Raw genomic sequence first — 21132 nt, forward strand, 5'->3', positions numbered from 1 at the left:
ATTCGCATACTTTAAAAACGCTTAAAAACATTTTCAATTTATTATAAATAAATTTTAAATCATGTTTTCATGCGTTTCTCAAGTATGTGAAAACAATGCAGGATTCTGACCTCACATACAAATAAATAGTAAGCATGTCCGCTTAATCAAAACTTTCCTCATCCCAACATAGATGGTTGTTGTGAACTCACACATACAGTGTTAAGAATTTGGTCAATGTATTGTATCTAAAATACATAAAATTTTGAGTTGTCTGGTTGTCAATCATTGTCAGAATTGTGTTCAAAGTGATCACTTAACTAAACCTATGGCAGCAGTAAGCCCTGTAAATGCCCAAACTTGCATATTCTTCTTTATGCGTGTTGAGGTGTTTGGTGAAAAATAACTCTTTATAAGAGATTATCAATATTTGTGAACAAGAATTTGAATATTAAAAAAATTATACAATTTATTTGTAACATTTGATGGATTAGATGATTCACGATTGTCATTAACGCCATCATTTAATTGTTTGTAAAGTATCTCATTTTACTAAAAACATAATTAAAAAATTACAAATGTCACGGGTTTCCTCAGGACCCAGGGGGTTGAAACGTTAATATCACTTTTATCGTTAGCAAAACACATGTCCCTAGTTTTCCGATATTTAAACAAGTTGGGGCTGAGTTTCGACTGTGATGGATGATATTTATCCAACGGATTAAGGGTAGATTTCGGAGCAATTTCAATTACGTGTTTGTACTGTCAATGATCGAACTGTTGTTATATGGATAAGAAAATCAAACAAGCGGATATGATAAATTATTTCAACAATCTCGATCTATGTACCTACGTTTATTATAGCAGAAATGGAATATTAAGAAAATGTAAGCACAACACAAAAATAAATGAATATATATATTTATAGAAGAAAAATAAAATAGACTAAATGCAGTCGAAATTTGTTGACTTAGACCAGTGATTCCCAAAGTGGTCTATATCGACCCCTAGGGGTCTATGACAACCTGCAAGGGGTCTACGTCAGCGAAAAAAATTGACCTATCAACTAAAAATATTGACTTATTGCTTATGTTATTTTATGTATAGTTTATTTTATGTTTATTTTATGTTACGTATATTTTACACAACAGATACAAAATTTTATTTTGAGTAGTTTTAATTTACATTCAATTAATAAATGTATAAATTAACATGTGTTTTTACTTTGAGTTTTTAACACCAAACTTCACTACAGTTAGAAATTTACAGGAAATCAATATCAGGTAAGTAGGGGGTCTACCCAACACGGAAAAACATGGCAAGGGGTCTATGACACAAAAAAGTTTGGGGAACTCTGACTTAGACGTATGTATGGTAAAACGTAGTGTAATGGATATTCTTATAGTGATATTAGGAAATAATACAAGGTTGAGATAAGCAACATTGATGAAATCAATAAAGGCGGATTGAGATGGTTTGGGCGTGTGAATCGAATGATTTAAAAAATCATAATCAAAACAAATTTATGAGGAGAATCTGGTTGATAACAGTAGCAGAGGAAGACCGAGAAAAACTTGGTATAATCAAATATTTCAAAAACATGAACGGTGATCAGGTTAGGAGTCTGAATAATCGGCGGGTAAGTTTGAGGAGATGCATAAATGTGGAAGAAGCTATGATTGTTTACACAGAAAGATTGGTGTGGCATTTCTTATTCCCTGCCTACCCCGGCGGTGAATCGGAGTGATAGTTACTTAGTGAGTACAATTTTTTTTCACCTTGTCTTCGTGTAATATTTTTTTTTGAAATACCGTGTATAATACTGTGTATAATACACCACTGGGTACGAATTAGGTCTAGAAAATATATTTGAATGTCATTATTTTTTTTTTAATACCTATACTCTTCTTAATATACATTTTAAAGACGCTTTTTATGTGAGCAGTGTCTATAAACGTGAAAAAAACAACATAAAAGTAATACAAAAAATCTTTTAAACTTAGCATCATAAGAGATGAAACGAGTTTATGTTACATAACGCCTGTGAATGATAGGTCCTACTGCTTTAAAGGTACACTAAAAAGGATATTTCAGGGCTTTTATGTACTTACTACGCTTTTATGCAATGTTTTATGAAAATATTCATTACCTTTATATGTATGTATTTTTTGAACAGGTTTCTAAAGAATCATGATTTAATATTTAAATTATGTGTATATATTTTTTTAATTTTTGGAGGTTTGTCTGCAGGTAGGATAGTGAAGATGAGTAGGGCAAATGTGAAAAATACAACTAAAGCATCCTAAAAATAATTATTGTAAGTAAGTTTATTGTTTTTTATGTGTTTAAAAAAATTAATTACTAATTTGAAATAATATCTGACATTAAATTGTTTAACGTTATCAATCTTACAAATTTATCGATAAGTGATCTAACAGTCAAACACTTTTTTTAATACTATGCAATGCCCTATACACCATTGAGTGTGGTTGAGGGTTAGAGAAAAAAAAAAAGAAATGATTTTATTTATTTCAACGGGTCTTTTTTTACAACATTTTGAGTGTGTCCAAATACTTGTTCACAAAATCTGGATTATCTCCAATTACAGGACTTATTTTCATATTATTTTTTAACATCTATGACGGTCGTCAGCCCCGTAAATGCCCAGACTTCCATATTCTTCTTCATCTTTGATGAGATGTTAAAAAATAATAGGGTCTTTTTTTTTGTTACAAGGATGATTTTTTGTTTTAGAAATTTATGAAACTTAGCTGTAACTTTTAATTTAGTCCTACAAGCCATGCCTTATATTGCATGGCCTTATACTAGCCCTGAATCCGAAAATATATTTAAATATCTAGACACTTTGAATTTTCAAAAGCGCAAACGCTTTCATCAATTGCATACCAACGTGTTAACAGTTCTCTGTTTTTGAAACGGGAGCACCATATTTTCATATGTAAATGGTGATGTCTGGGAAATTTGGTGGAATCTTTGATTTCTCTATTCTAAACGCTCTGCAGATACTGGTTCAACGTTATAAAGATGATGGATGCTCATTCTGGAGACGATTCTGCCATGATAACACCATAAAAATGTTTTCGAAGCGCTTATTTATCGACAAATAAATATTGAAATATGTGAAGTTCTTTTCGAAAACGAATATTTTCAAGATTTTCATTTGAAGGTTGAGAAATCAACAAATGCATTTTTTTAAAACTTTTTTACAACTTCATAAAAATGACAAATTTGAAAAATTGAAAATTTGAAAAATTTGCAAAATGACTTGCTCATTGGAGTAAAAAAGTGCAAGCCTGGAATGTTTATATGGTATAAACATTATGTAAAATACAATTTAGAAAATAAAAATAAACATAAATGATTTTGTTAAATAACGCTAGTTCTAAAAGCTTAATGAAATGAAATTAAATATGTACACACATATGTTTACAAACAAATACTATTACTTGTACATACTCGAACGTTTTGAAAATACGTCAAATAATATTTTACTTCAATATGTTAAGAATTTATTTTCAACAAGTGATGGAAAAGACAATTCATGATTCGCATTTTACATTTATTAAATTGGTTATATAACTTAAAATACAATTTGTACATTTTTTTAATAAATTGTTTCGGCAGTCACTTTGTGGAAAAACCTATTAATTTTTTATTTAATTTTTATTTAAAATACCACTTTTTATATAATAGTGGTATTTACTAAACAAGTATTACACACACATACACACACACTCACACACACACACACATATATATATATATATATATATATATATATATATATATATATATATATATATATATATATATATATATATATATATATATATATATATATATATATATTGTAGAAAACATAAAATAAATCAGTAATTTTTCTGCAGAAAAACGTTTGTCTCCGAATTCAAAGGTATAAGGGAATAAATACTACACTGAAGAATTTAAAGATTACATGATTAATTTTCTCTTTTTAGACATTATTCACCGTCGGTGTTTCATTAGATATTAATTAAAATGGCTTTGAACAGACTCAATTTGATCTAAGGAATCTGAGAAATAATTATCATCAAATCCTTAGGAAAATATAAGGCGCGCATAACGTCAAACTTTTCCTTGTTAAGGACTAAGCATTTGATTCCTTCATTCAAGGATTTATCTCGGTGTACGAATTTCAACCAAAAAAGCGAAATTAATACCACTTATTCCTTATTGAATTCTTTGTGGAGGCTTTTATTCAGTTTTATGTAAAAGACGGACAAGATGGAAAAATCCCAATAAAGTCTCTATGGCCCACAATACATCGGCGTTTATTTTTTAATAGAAGAATAAGATTTTTCAGGAATTTTCCAAGAAAATTATTCAAAGGTACCATAGACAATTTAACGATGGCAACGAGCCTATGTTATTTGATCTTTATAATATTAAATTAATCGTAAGTAAATAAAGCTTTAAAGAAGAACGTTTTGATAAATAAGCCTTGGAATTAATTAGAGAGAAATATTGTGAAATAATACATTTTCAATAGCGAATTGAATGATAAAATATAATATTTTTCTTCTTTGAGAAGGTGTATTCATAAAAATATTCCAAGAGGAAATTTAAATTTATATTACCAATTGCAAAAGTTGTCAATATATTTTAATTAAAAAAAAATATTTTAGATAAATGAATTAATTTTTAAATCAACAAAGATTTTTTGAGTCTACTTAGTTGAATTGACAATTATTTCACCTAGTTATGTCATTTTCAAACATATTTTCGTTTGAAAATGCCATAACTTGGCCAAACAATTGTCACAATATAAATTTTGTGTTTGTGTTTTTAATAAAATACTACTTAGTAGACTCAAAAAATCTGTGTTTGATTTAAAAATAAATTCACAAATTCAAAGGAGTTCTACAAATTAAATGCCAAATCAATAAATAAATGTTTTTGATTTCAATAAATAATCTTTTAAAAAAATAATTTGCTTAGCTTTATGAATTGTTTGCAGATAAACGATTTACTTGAAAGAAAAATATATTATCACATACTGATTTACAATAATTTTGTTACAACCCATCAGTAAGGTTAGTTGTTTGATATATTCTGCGTTGAGTCATTTGGTCAGTACCAAATCTTTCTAAACCACGTCGTAATCTGTAGATTTATGTCACTGGCTAAGGGTGCTGATAGGGGGATGAAATAATAAGTTATCCTGCTTAATAGAATACCCAGTGGTGAATCAGTAAAAGACTGAGTTCCTACACAGAAAATCTTTTTTAAGAAAATATTTTTTAAGTCTGTAATTAATATTTCTTTTATTAAAAACAAAGGTTCGAATTCTGGAAAATTGGAAGTCGAACCTAAAGTTTTACTCACTGCGACCCGGCTCATGATATCTATTTAGTAGAAAAAATATATATTTTGAAAATCCTCTCATTTTTATTTACAAATCTTGGATCAAATCTAAAAAGGTGTTATTCATACCACGATTTACATACATTCTGTGAAGGTTTCTCCTAAACTTTCTTTATTAAAGTACAGATGTATCTGATAAAATTATACGAAAAAAATGCAGTCGATTCTATAAATTTAAGCGTAGGTATATACAGCATATCAAAATTTAAGTAATGTCAATCATGGGAATGGTGAAAGTTACACGTGTATAACGTGACCACGTAGAGTTAAAAGATTTTTTATTTTTGATGTCTGAAAATCAATTATTGTTTTTGTTATATTTGATGAAAATCCAAATACGAAAAGTGTTTTAAAATATTCTCTGTATCATTCATCGTTCACTTTGTGTAATATCACTTTGAAAAATACTACTTTGCGACCAGTTTTGGAATAACCATTCCATAATTAGGTCACGTGTAGAATAAAGTGAATTTGTTACGGTCTGAAATTTATGTATAATATTTTTTGTATGCTTTAATTAACAAAATATACTATCGGCGAGACTCTTTAAGCGTTGCATCGCTTATTATTATAAAATCAACTTATTATTTTCAACACTTCGGCACAGTTAAAATGTTTAGTCCCAAAGAAAATCGAGACGGTATGCAGCTATAATTTAGCAAGCACTTAACATCGCCGAAGTTAAAGCCTTTGGTAACACATGGACTAAAAGCTCCTCTTAGTCTGAGGTCTAGAGTCTAGACAAACAGGCGTTTGAAAGGGAAATAATAATATCAAACCTAAACGATTAATAAAATTAATGAGGTGCTATGAACTGACTCAAGAATCGTAATAATCATTTTAACAAAAAATACTTCATTCTATTTTTTTTGACATCTCATCAAAGATGGAGAAGAATATGGAAGTCTGGGCATTTACCGGGCTGACGACCGTCATAGGCTGCTTTAAGAGATCACTTTACACAAGTTTAACATCCAACAATTCTACCCATTATTGACAACAACACCACTCAAATTCTTGGGTGGTGTTGTTGTTGTTATAAAAAAAGTGTTATAAATATGATCCAATTTTGAAACATTATTCTTGAATCACTCGAACTTCACTAGAGACATCATCTACTGGTGAGATAAAAAAAGCATTTTATTGAGCAGAAACTCTTTTATTAGTATGTGAGGTCCGAATCCTGGATTATAAATACAAATTTATGAACTAGTATTTTGACACACTCAAAATGTTGTATAAAATATTTATTTATATTAAAACATACTGTATAAACATTCGTGAAAACCGGTGCACAATTTCTTCAAAATAGGTATTTTTTGTACTCAAAAATTACTTATTTTAATTCAAATAAACCTTGCTTTACATTTCATAAAAGCAAAAAAATTGTATCTAGTTATAAAAAAAAAGTTGTTAGATAATAATTTCTCAACGAGCACCGTCTAAACTCTTAATAATATATCAATATTGTAAGCTTGTGAATTTTTGTTCATAAATTGTTTATTTTCTCCACTATAGAGTAATTTATATCAAAATCTATGGTAAAATATAAATAATAAATATCACCTGAGACTTGAAGTTCGATACTCATAATTCGATTTCTATTTTCTAACACAAGCCTTCATGATCATCAGAGAATAATATTTGCACAAAGAACATTACTTTTTATTTTGTTTTATTGAACCTGTTATAACTTTGTTTCAGGTTTAGATAAAGAATATCTTATAAGGTAGTTCATATTATATTTTATAAATATGATAAAACAACATGAAAATACAAATGTTTATACTATTTTTTTGTACAAATTAAATATTAACAATTTGATTTTTATGATATACTTCTTAATATTTGTATTTTCATATTATTCTCAAATTAATTCACGTTGTAGATTATTTGATATCATGTTTTCACATGAAACAGCTGAAACAAAAATTAATCAGTTTTGTTTGAAGTAAATAGTTTCGTCCGCCTCCGTAGTGTAATGGTCAGCATGCTCGGCTACCATTCTGGAGGTCCCGGGTTCGATTCCCAGGGGGGGCCAAATTAACAATAAGTGATTTTTTCACTGTAATATTTATTCAATATTGTCCTGGACTGGTACCTGAAGCGGAGGGCTGATCGCCTTTCCTTCATGTGTAAACGATCAAGATAACACTGCGTCGATATGAAGCAGTGCCCTATGGCACCCCTAATAAAACCCTTATCCGCACCCCAGTGGTAATGGGGTGCGGATAAGGATTTTATTATTTATTATGAAATAATAAAATATCCAGATACTCAATATAACTGAAGTAGAATGAAAAGCTTTCAAATGTTAATTTATGTTATTTTATTTTTGCGTCTAATTTCGGCTTTAGTTTTATAAAAAGATGGTAAAAATAACTTACAATGCATATTTTTTTTTTGACTAATTCAATAATATCCAATGTAGTACAGTGTAAAAAATGCGCTGAATATAAGTTGGGAAACAATATCCGGTGAAGGGTTTCCGGGTATCCCACATTCCGGGATAATTCGTATCGGAAAACCCAAACCTACAATGAAAAGTTTTCGTCCGACATTTATTTCACGTGACCGCCTAGTTTCAAGGACTACGGGGTAGGATTTAAAAAATCTAATTACCGGATAGAAAATTCAAAAAAGGGATTCCTATAAGTTCTAACTGAATCCAATTTAAAGTTTTATCCAATATTATTTTTAGAATAATTCTATAAATATATATTTTAAAATAAAAATATAACTTATTATAAGTACCTTGCTACTTTTTTTGCTTGAATAATTTTCGCTGATACTTTGTGGCACATTTTATAAGCTTTATAAAAATAAACAACTTTGTTTTAACCACTTTTTTATTTTATTTTATTAAAAGTACACTTTAACCAACCGGTTTCGACAAGAACCTTGTCATCATCAGGGTTTATTAAATTCTAAAACATTAAACAAAAAACATTTAGTATTTTAATGTTTTAGAATTTAATAAACCCTGATGATGACAAGGTTCTTGTCGAAACCGGTTGGTTAAAGTGTACTTATAATAACATTTGCTAAAAAAATTGTTTAAACAAAGTTGTTTAATTTTATAAATTTTACCTTTTTACTGTTTTATGAAGTAAAAAATATAATAATTTATTGTTTACTTTTAGTAAATATTTTTACATTCAATGGATAATTTTATTGAGACATTGAGTGATGAATGAATGAAGGAAATCTATTATAGGCACTCTTAAAAACTTGACTTTAAATAATAAAGCTGACATTGCAGTCCAACTGTTTATTTATAAAGTAGCGCTAGTACTAGCAGGGTGATATGTGTTAAAATATTTGTATTTCATAATTTAAATGATTTGTAAAATCGTATTGCGATCCCGTGGCTAATGTCGTGGACTCTGTATCACAGTCGCTAGGTCCAAAACCAATCTAAGTCAATATGACTCATGTTTTAAAGAACAATAAAATTTTACAATTCGTGGTATGTATATATACAAATTAAAAACACCAAAGACACTAAAACACCCCTTGTTGAGAACATATGTAGTTCTCGAAACTAGTCGTACTTGAAATAATAACTCCAAATGCAGTATTATACAAGTGTTTTTTGTATTAAAATATTTTTAATGAATTAACTGGACTGAAATGGAGACAATTCAAAGCTTAGGGTACGGTAATATGCCACTCTTATTATTTTTTAAATGGTATTACATAAAGTAAACGAAGAATGATAAGGAGAGTATTTCAATACAAAGAGGCTATCAATTTTATCAATAAAACATAAATAGTTTACGAGTAAATAAATACCTTTGTGGTGAAACTGCATTTTAACCTTGCAGAAAGAAAAACAAAAAGATTACTTTTATAGGTATTTTGTTTTGTTGAAAACATAAAAAAAGTAAAATAACTTTGTGCATCATTTTTCGTTAGAGGAACAATGAAACTCTATATGAAAATAAAACGTAATGAAAATTTAATAAAGTTTCTGTTAAATAACGTCGGTAAAGCTAGTTTTTCACAAAGCTCAGAAATTAATAAATTCCACAAGAAAATTTTCACAAAATTTTCTTTGCGTTCATTCAAAACTTTTCGCTACACAGAAGCCTTAACAAAAGAAGGTTTTGTGGGTGTCGGATCGCACAAAGTTGAATTATTATTTACTCCGTTAATATTCGTTATACGGCGCTTAACGTGAACGAAGGCTGTACCTGTATACGGAAGGTTTATCATGTAATAATGAACAAAACAACATACTTTGTGTTTTATTTTTAATATTAGATACATGCATCAATTATTCATTCATAATATAAAAGTAAGGAACCCTCTGATCATCAGTGATTACAAACACTTTATAAATTATTACAACTATAAATGCCTTAGACACTACAAGAGAGAATAGAATACTACATCACTCTGTCTTTACAACTAATATTTGCTTCTCCATATTCATACATCTTCTCATGCCATATCACCGAATATTTCTACTTCTCGCCACCTTACCCGTTAAGAAATTTAATTTTTCAATCATACCAAGTTTTTCTTTGTTTTTCTGTGCTCTTATTTTTATTACAATTGCCTTACAGACATCAATTATTCTTTAATAAAAGTAAAAACTGACTCATCAGTTATATATAAATTACATAACCTGTTAAGGAGAAATACAAAGAGAAATGCCTTACACAATACTGTTCTTTTCCTTTAGAATATTGCATTACTTTTTTTTACTAACTAACTAACTGACTTACTAACTATCACGCAGCTCCGTTTTCCTATGGGGGTAGGTAGAAATAATAGAATGTCATAAAATATGCATTTGTTTCAATACCAGATTCCAAAGAAGGTCATAATAAATAAAATAAAATGTTTCACGATAAGGTTTCTAGATTGTGTACCTGAAGCGTCATACTATGCATAATACTTTATATAATAAACGATAAAACATCGCATCAGTTTGAGGCAGTGCCCTGTGCGACATTGGGTAGGGATAAGGGCAAGGATTATTTGTAGAAGTAGTAGTATGTAGAAGAAGAAGTAGTATAAGTAGTTGTATTGTTTACATGCTATGGTAGTGATTGTCCTGACGAAGAGACGGGTACATCTCGAAACTGGTAGACATTAAAATCTCGGTGATTGGTTAAAATCTAATATTTTTTAAATTTTCGTAAACAAAAAAGTAAAAATGACTAACCACAAAGGAAATGCTTTAAATATTAATAATATTGAGAATAGTAGTTTATACGATAATTTGGAGCGAAAGACTAATCAACTCACTTTCATAAATGTTATGAACGTCAACACACGTTTATACCATGTGATGCCGTATGCAACAACTGGGTACAAACGGGAGCTGAAGAAAATAATACTTTAAAGTAATGAATTTTTACTTTTCTTTCAAAATTCAATATTTTTTTTTGCTTCAAAATACGGAACAATTTTTAAAACTTAATGTAAACATAAATTAATTTATCCAAGCAAAGCAGATTTTATAATTTCACAAAAGCCAGAAAAGAAAATCTAGTCAACAACTTTTTGTAAAAAGGATTATGTAACTTGATGAAATCAATCTTTAGAACATCGAATTTCCTGTTTGAAAATTCCCATTGAAAATAGGAGAAATATAAAATAAGAAAATAAGATAAAGATAAAAAAAACTCGGCATGCTGAAGAGTTTGAAATTGTTTGAAAAATGTGGAAAGATGAGAAGATGAAGTATTTGGTGGGAATATATGAATGAAGAAGAGGCGAATATAAGTTGTAAAGACAGAGTAGTGTGGCATTATATTTAATGAGTTAGTTAGTTGGTTTCATTTTTTATATTTTTTTATTTGTTTATTTTAAACATGCTTCTTACCTTATTTTTTTTTCATTTATTTCTTTTGAATATGCTTCATATGACTTTTTATTTGTTTTTTTTTTCAAATCCTTTTTTGTAACTTTATTATTTGTGTTTCAGTCTTGCCAACCACAATCCCATGTTCAAAAACGAGAAACAGAAATTACTTATAATTATATATGTTAAATAACTAAATAATTATATATATATAATATATATATATATAATATATATATATATATATATATATATATATATATATATATATATATATATATATATATATATATATATATATATATATATATATATATATATATATATATATATATATATGTAAATATATACATATGTAAATATATATATATATATATATATAAACATATATATAAATATATATATATATATATATATATATATATATATATATATATGTATATATATATATATATATATATATATATATATATATATATATATATATATATATATATATATATATATATATATATATATATATATATATATATATATATATATATATATATATATATTTATATATATATATATATATATATATATATATATATATATATATATATATATATATATATATATATGTATATATATATATATATATATATATATATACAGTGGGTGGCCATATTATTAGGGACACTTCGAATTTCCTGTAATTTTCATTATTAAATGAATTTAATGAGCAAATGATTTGGTTTTTTGAATATTTTTTTATTGATTGGGGTGCTTTATTTAGAATTAAGAAACTATATTATCATGAATTTAATAATACCAATTTATTTTTATTATAAAAAGTAATTATTCAACAATTTCGAAAAATTCTTAATTTTCAGTAATAACACCCTTTGCTGCGATTACAACCTCCAAACGTCAGGGCATACTTTTTAATGCAGATTTTTGCATTGTGCCAGATATTAGGGTTATTATGCCATACTCTGATAAGAGTTTCTATCATTTGCCGCTTGGTGGTGATGACTTCGTTAGCAATCTCACGTTTCGTTAGTTCCCAAAGGTTTTCAATGGGGTTCATATCAAGCTGATTCCCCGGGTAAGGCAAAACACAGAGGTTTTTTTCAGCCAGGAATGTGATAACACTCCTGGTTTTATGACACAATACCGAGTCATGCATTAACACATACTCTTCATCGCCAGGGAACCATTCTTGAGCCTTGGCTGGAGTCGACTTTTCAGTACTCGCTGGTACTGGTCTTGCCTCATGGTCCCTTCCATGATAAAGGGGCATCCCATACCCTTAAATGAGATTACGGACCACAACATTATGCTAACAGGGTGTTTTTAACCATCTCCACAAGGCAATCTGGGTGGAATTTTTCTCCTGGGCCACGTCGGAAAAATGAAGATTTTCCCACAAAAATTGCAAATGTTGACTCGTCCAAGAAGCACACCTTTAATGTATTGCCATAATTGCAAAAACACATATATTTTTTATCTTCTTAATTTATTATACGAATACAAGCCATAATTATTTGAATCCATTCCGAAACAGTTACATTCCGGTGTTCTTTGGCCCATAGGAGTCGTTTTTTCTTCATGCCTCAGTCAGGCGTAGTTTTTTGGTTGGACGTCGACCCATTAGATTTACTTCAACTAACCGTCTCTGAACTGTCCTTTTGGATACGTTGATCCCTTCATCGTTTATCAACAGAAATCAATAACAATCAGACAATCAACAGACTTTTTACGATTTTGGAAATAGATGTCCCTGATTTTATGGGCACCACGCGGAGTTTTGATGCTTTTTCTGCCTTTTTTCCGACGCGGGCTGATTCTAGACGCAGGCTTTTATCAATTTTTCTTTATTTCCGATGGACTCCTGACTTTGAAACATCTGTAAGTGCTGCTATTTCTCTCTGGAAATATGTGAAATGAAGTAGTAAGGTTATAACTTCCCTTCATTTTCTCGGAGATATGTTTGAAGACTTGCCCATACTTAAATTGAGAATATTATGGTTCAATTCAAACTAAATGGAATTTTATTTAAAATTAATTGAAATTAACTTATTAAATTAGCAAAACTAATAAATTATTAAACAACACTTACGTTTTTATGGTCTTGAACTCAAAAAACTAACACGAAAATGGTTTTAAAAAATATTAACTGAGCTCACATCAATATCATTTTTCACTAATCAACATCGAAATGAAAAAAAACTTACTTTTTTGATATTTCACAGCATTGATACATCTTCAAAACAATAATTATGATACCAGCAACAAAAATACATAAGAAGAAATAATTATAACTAATTAATTTGACCAAAAAATTCATTTAAACTTGAAAATTACAAAAAAGTACAAGTGTCCCTAATAATTTGGCCACCCACTGTATATATATATATATATATATATATATATATATATATATATATATATATATATATATATGTATGTATTGCTCAATCAATAACGTCATGATGGCAACAAAAGAGATGATTTCAGAAAACAAGTAATATCCCAATCACATGGACGACTACATTCTGAAGCGTGGAGTAATATCATATAAAAACAAATAAAACAAAACAACAAAATTCCTTTGTTCTCGCCTTTACCTGGAATATTTACTAAAACCCTATCAATTTCACGATATCTTGTTTTTCATTGACAGACATGAAAAAAGAGTATTTATTAGTTTTGCCTTTACAAAGACAAGATATATATATTTTTTAAGCATTTCTAATAAAAATAATCAGTGTCTCATATCAGCATTTGTACCTCAATTTTAGGATACCTTTAACCTTTTTTCTTTCTGATCATTCAAAAATCACATATGATCCAAGGGGCTGTACAAAAATCCCAGTTCATATATGTGAGGAAATCGTAGTACACAGCTCGCAGTGCCAACTCGCCGCCAACTAAGTCATACTACGTCCGTGCCAACGCGCCGTCATGTGGTGACTGCGTTTGGCTAGTGGGACGCTGGAATGGAGGGACACTGGATCAAACAATATCCGTGTTGTCTCACTCTCTCGTTATGGTAGTACCACATTCATTGGAGTGGAAGAAATAATATATCGCTAGCAGACGAAAAATCAACATGATGATATATTACTTTGTATGTAGATCTCTAGGCAGCACTGATTGTACTTTTTATTAAAAAAAATATTTTGAGGCAAAGTCGGCTATGTTAATCATTAAGGGTTGGTCGCCATCTCGAATATGTAGAACAGTCCCCTAGTTGGCGCGTATACTAAGAATCCTCAGAATATTGAATCATAGTCATTTTTTGTGTTATGAAATATGCTCAGGTATCAAGTTAACTACTACCTGTTACAAATTTTTGAAAACAATTGATTGCTGACAGTTAAAATATAAATGTAGAGACGTTATACGATATTAAACAAAATTTACGCACACCACCTATGACTTCAGAACTTCAATCAAATCTAAATCATTATATATTTTCTTGAGATACACAAACAATTGCTTATGAAAAATATTAGATTTCGTTTTCGACTTCGTATGTAAGAAAATACCACACAAAAAAACTTATAAGAGAATTCTTACATACTCGTACACCGATTTGTTTTGTTTGGAAAATAATCGTACAATTTTACACGTATTTAAAAAAAATACTTCGTGTTCTGGAGGGGAAATGAATGTTTATTACCATTGTTTCATTTTTCTTCATTTTCGGAAATAAAATTATGAAGATGTAATTCCTTGAGTAATAACAGCTATTTGACTTCAGGTTAACTAAATTGAAACAAATTACTTTAGTCAAAGAGAAAAGTTTTCTACGAGTAGAAAAATTACACGATTCTCTCTGCATAGCTAAAAAGTTATTAAACATGGACTGTATAAATAAACATATGTGCGCGTGTATGTGTGTGTGTGTGTGTGTGTGTGTGTGTGTGTGTGTGTGTGCGTATGTGTGTGTATGTGTGGGTGTATATTAAATAATGTAAAAAGAAATATTTTTTCTGATTTGCAAACAATATTGTTTACCAAATTATCAAAATACACTTGGAGATCACCAAGCCAGCGGGTGACAGGTTTTGAGCCCTGTTATTATATAAAACGCTTAATTATAGAGGCAGACAAAATACCCTTTCAAAATACATCAAGATTTCATTGAAAATAAAATTCCCGTAATTTTTCTTATAACATAGAAATATATTTTTTTTATCATTTTATTTATAAGTATACTAAAATAAATGTTTCATAACTTTGTGTTCTGTATGCGTTTTGTGACAATATTGTAATAGTGGAACGTAAGTGAAATTTTACATTAACATCAAAGTTGAACTCTCATCTCCTTTGTGTGAAATTGTTAAGTAAATTTCTCTGTTCTAGACAGAATATGAAATAATTGTTGCTAGATGTTCCATAGTAGCGTTGCATGTCCTGTTATATACCGCCATGTTCTACTCGTTCTATGGCAGCAGCTATGTATACTATTCTCTTTAATAATGTAATAGGCCGTATTTGCACTAAGTGAACTGGGATTAAGGGAATCGAACAGAAATTAAAATATTATGTCTTATAGAGAGTAAAATAATATTGTACAGTGGGTCAAAGAGGAAGTTTGATTTAAAAAAAATCATTTATGTAATGCCAAAAAAAAATTATACAAAATCATAATGATATGTAATGTCTATAATTTTTAAACAAGAAATTAGAAAAAAATATTTTTTACATGTGAAAAAATAAAAATTTCAAAATCGTTAAATGTACAAACCATTAAAATTTTTAAAAAATGATGGATATTAAATAAGTTTAAAATTAAATTTTAAAATTTGTATGTAAATTTTACATAATAATTTAAATGCTTTCCATAAGTATGGTAACATATTGCAGGTATAATGCAAATACTTTATTATGGAAAACCGTTTAATATTAAGTGATACAATTTTTTTTTCAAATTTTACATACATTTTTATCAACTCTTTAGATCTTGAAAAATATTATAAATTGGTTCGGCAATTACATCGTAAACCAGTCAATTAATTTTTTCATCGCAAATATATTTACTTTGACATTTTTCTTATAATTGTTTTCATCAACAACAATAAACAGGGTTTACCAATGATGCTAGTCTTGTTACTTTAATTTAATAAAAACATACATACATAATTGATAAAAAAATTTAGACCTTCAAAACGTTAGCCTGTGTTCTAAGATTCCACTTAATCAGAAAGAGCAATTTTGATAATTCAGACCAAATCTTCACACTATCTAATTTGTAGTTTAATAATTTAATGATAAAAAGAAGCTTATTAGAAAAATATCCTACCTTGCAATGGAGAGTAGATGTTCATATACAAGCAGTCTTCACTCTGATTCCTCAGGTAAGGAATTAGGCGTTTGAGGTACTCCAGTCGACCCTTGGGCATCTTTTCTAGGGCTGCAGTCTCATTTTTAATATCAGGTAACTTCTGAGGACACGCAGGACCCGAGGAGTCGGATATCCTGATCCCATCCCACGGAGAAGGAGTCCGAGTTGGACTGAAACTGAAAAATAACACAAAATTAGAATGTGTTTTTTTTTACATATTAAATCGTTTAATTTGATTGAGTACTTATTAAGTAATAACATTAATTATGAATAAGGGTCAGTAGTAGTAGCAATTATTTTTAACATACTTTGCAATGAAAGATTGTTTAAGAAATTAGTTGTATAACATGTTGAAATCTTGATGTAAATAATATTTTAAAATAACCTGAACTTATTCATATTTAATCTCAATATAATAAAATTACTAAATTTTTCTTTTGGCGTTTTAACAATCAAATACAACTTGATGGACTCTAAAAGTCAATGTTTGATTTTAACATTTAATAAACAAATCAAAATAGAGTTTTACAAATTAAACGCTAAATCCATAAATTATAAAAATACTTTGAACCGCTTAAAATTATAGACTAATATATTAGAGTTTTTGGTTTTTGTGATTTCCATAATTTAAATGCTTCATGCAATAAACATGGTAATTTCTAACAAACTTAAATCACAAATGTTCTAACAAATTCCAATATTAATTTAATGTGCATAAATATTACTCCAACGTGTATTTAGTAAAAACATGTTTTAGGTAATATAAAAAATGTTATTTGAAAAAAGCTAATATATTTTTATCTTCAATTTACTATTCCTGTATGACTGATACCCAAACTATACGATATCCGCCTTTCAAGCATATTTTTTTAATGAAAAGAATACTGTAAAAATCCAATATAACCCATTATACCATTTGGCGTAGGACACAAAAGAACATTTTATTAAGTGAAAAAATGAATACCGAAGCCTTTTTTCTTTAAGTTGTGAGTGGACAAAAAATTTCCATTCGAATTCAAGCCGGAAAGTATTATCGAGCGTGTTGGGTTTTTGGTATTCAGATATTTATTTTTTCTTAGCCTGTCTATTCATCGTAATACAACCTCCCACCGGACCCTTCCCTTTGCGTGAACCTTTGGATATAAAGAAACCAACAGTACCCGCGGAGGCCCGAGAGAGAACTCTAAAAAAATATCTACTTCTGCAACAATATCATCCCCTTACTCTTTACGAATATAAATAGGATATATAAATACTCGTTTAAAATAAATTTTATTTGACGTGAATTGAAATTTATTAATGTATTTTGTTACGCTAAAATATATAAAATTATGCAACATTCACTGTCTACGGTGATGTAAATTTATCTTAACAATGTTTTGAGGGCGTTCATATTTTGCTCACAAATTTGACATACATTTCATGAAGGTTTCTGCTCATCAAAACTTACTGATTTTAACCATAGATGATTCAGAAGTAACACGCGTTTGATGTTTCAAATGTAGCTGTATCTCAGCTTACAAAATTTGAGGAGTGCGGTTGTCAATAATGGATCTTCTAACCCATATCCGCACACAATGATGCATAGGGCACTACATCGTAGCGACGTAGTTTTATCTTGTTCGTTTATTGCATGAAGGCAATGTGATCACCCTGCGCTTTTTGTACCAGTCTAGGGTGATATCAAATAAATATGAGAGCGAAAATCACCTATATTTATTTTCACTTCCCTCGGGAATCGAACCCGGGACCTCCGGCACGATAGCCAACGCGCTGACTACGACACTACGGAGGTGAAAAACAATAACGAATAGAATGGTGAATATTACATATGCATTTAGCTTTCCATTCATCAGCCTTTGACAGATCAAAATCCCTGTACCACAAACATCCATATTCTTCGTCATACTAGGTGCGAAATCAATTTAAAAAATCTTGAACATAATTTAAATTATTAATACATAATCAAAACAACTATTCAGCTTTTTGACTGTTATTAAATTTCATCTGTGACCGGATTAAATTGTTACCGACATCGCCAAACTAGAATATATAAGAAAATAAAATTGGGAAAAGGTTTTGTATGTGTTATTTTATTAAATAACGTGCACTTCTACTTAGGAATGTCAGAACATTTAGGAACAGGGTCTAGGGTGGAATGATGAAGATGTGTATTGATTATCATTAAGCATTTGTGAAAAAGTAGTAAATATAAGTAGAAGTAGTTTGTTGAAAAGGTAAGAGACGATAATCTTATATAATTCAAATGTAACTTTGTTTTAAAATAACTATAAATATTTTATTATAACTTAATTACAATGTCTACCGGTTTCGAAGCTTACCGCTTCTTTATCAAGACTGATTAATACATTTATAAAGTATTAATCAGTCTTGATAAAGAACCGGTTAGCTTCGAAACCGGTAGATATTATAATTAAGTTATAATAAAATATTTATAGTGATTATAAAACAAAGTTCCATTTTAATTATAAAATGGAAAATCACAAAGTTAGTGTTTCAAATATAAACTATAATTTTTTTTTATAATCTTATACTTTTGCCTTGTATTGAAATGGGTGCTTTTTAGGACTCAAGTACACATTTCATTTAAAAATATGCATTTCGCATGTTGTTTTCTTATTTTTCATGCGTCCAGCCCAGTTCCTGTATATTAGCGATCTTCATGTCGAAACTCTTGGACTCTTCGAATTCCAGTCCAGTCATAGTCCAGTCACGTACGTTTCGAAATCAGACCAGTTGCCTTCTGTTAATCCCACGACCTTCTATCTTGCCCTAGAGAATCGGCTGAAGCCTTTGGTACTCGTGTGCACACAGCGTGTGATCAAGACTAGGCACATTTCAGCATTTTACTATGATCAATAATGTGTAGTGTTAAGTGAACCTATTTACAAATATATAAATGTAGCAAATAGATAACCAGAGACTGACTAAGAAAATATATGTGGCGAATGTGGCAATTTTTCAACGTTATGTATCAACAATAAACTAAACCGTACGAAATGCAGAGGGAGTAACAAAAATTAAGAAAGTTTGGAAAATGGAGTCAATATAAAAGAAAAACGACATAAAAAAGAATGTAAGGCTGAACCGAAGATAATTGAAAAGATGAAAAAAAGTTATTTAAGGTGGTATGGACATGTGGAGTGACTGGATGGAGAGAGAATGACTAAAAAAATAAATGTGGCGATTGTGAACGGCAGAACAGAACGAGGATAGCCGAAAAAAACTTCGTATGATCAGATCAATCAGAACCTAGAAGCTGGTGGTGTCAAAAGTTATACTATATCATACATAATCGTAGAGCATGTATGACTAGATGTATGGTTGTGAAAGAAGCGAAAAGCGTATATCAGAACAGCAGAGTGTGGCGTTTTATCCTCTCTGCTTACCCCTAGAAACGGCACTATGGTAGTAGTATATATTCATACATACATACAGTATACTATGTGTATAAATTACTCTTGCTTCTCTGAATTTTAATCATACATGAGCCATAGAAATCTCACATAGACTAAAAACTCACGTTCTTGTTTGAGAACAAATAAAAGTTTGTATAACGAAATCTCGTATAATATTTCACGTCGTAAAACTTTGAAAGACTATAAATTATTTCAAATGAGTATATAACTTCAAAGCTTTATTAATTCGTTTTAATTTGTTGGTACATGTAATCATATCTCGTTGGTTTCCTTTCAAAAGCTCAAAACTCTGAACTTTCCCCACCTGAAGTATCAAAAAATTTCGCAAGCTCCAAAGGGAGGTATTTTAAGACCCCAGTCGTATTCATAGAAATACCTTGTACGTAATAAGAAAAAGGTGCTTACGACAAATGACCTTCAGCAAGTAGCATGTCCACAAATCGACTGACTGAGTTGTGGTCAGAATGACTGGATAATCCAGTTCATAAACGATTTCTTGCTTCCACCCGTTGTGGCTCGCAGTAGTTAGAGTGAAATAAATCTAATATCTTAGCTAACTAACTAACTAACTAACCATTACCCCGCTTCTCCGCAGGGGTAGGCAGAGAGAATAGAACGCCACACCACTCTGTCCTTGCAAACATTCTTCGCCTCTTCCACGTTCATGCATCTCCTCATACATACCCGCCGATTGTTTCGACTCCTAACCTGACCACTTTCAAGTTTTTGGCATACTTACTCGTGTTAAGTTTTTCTCGGTCTTCCTCTGCTCCTTTTCTCAATTACTTAATTCGTTCTACATGTCCAAACCATCTCAACACACCTTTCTTAATTTTATCGATAATGCTTGTCTCAGCTTTGCATTCCTTCCTTAATTTACTATACGAACATCTATCATACATCGTTTTGTCGCACATACTTCTAAGAGATCGCATTTCAACTACATTCAATCTACTTTCATCCTTATTTTGCCAACTCTATGTTTCACTTCCATACATTAGGGTCGGAACCAGGACTCCTTTGTGTACTGCCAGTTTAGCTTTCGCTTATGTCTTAGCTACACACAAATAACATACGGTTATGCAGACCATTCGACTTTTTGATCAGGTATCAATGGATTAATCTGTAGATTA

General features: G+C 29.6%; 1 protein-coding gene across 1 annotated transcript in view; it reads right to left on the minus strand.

The window, feature by feature from the left end:
- LOC148309295 (neuroligin-4, Y-linked-like) overlaps positions 1-21132 on the minus strand; it is a 367943-nt gene that overhangs the window by 269786 nt on the left and 77025 nt on the right. The window contains exon 3 of the mRNA XM_088260356.1: positions 16518-16735. Within this exon, the coding sequence (XP_088116482.1) occupies positions 16518-16735 (218 nt within the window). The remainder of the gene's footprint in view (positions 1-16517; positions 16736-21132) is intronic.

Source organism: Brachycentrus maculatus, unplaced genomic scaffold (assembly GCF_059751285.1).
Source record: "Brachycentrus maculatus isolate JH-2025_06_01 unplaced genomic scaffold, ASM5975128v1 h1tg000133l, whole genome shotgun sequence".
In the NCBI taxonomy this organism is placed as follows: Eukaryota; Metazoa; Arthropoda; class Insecta; order Trichoptera; family Brachycentridae; genus Brachycentrus; species Brachycentrus maculatus.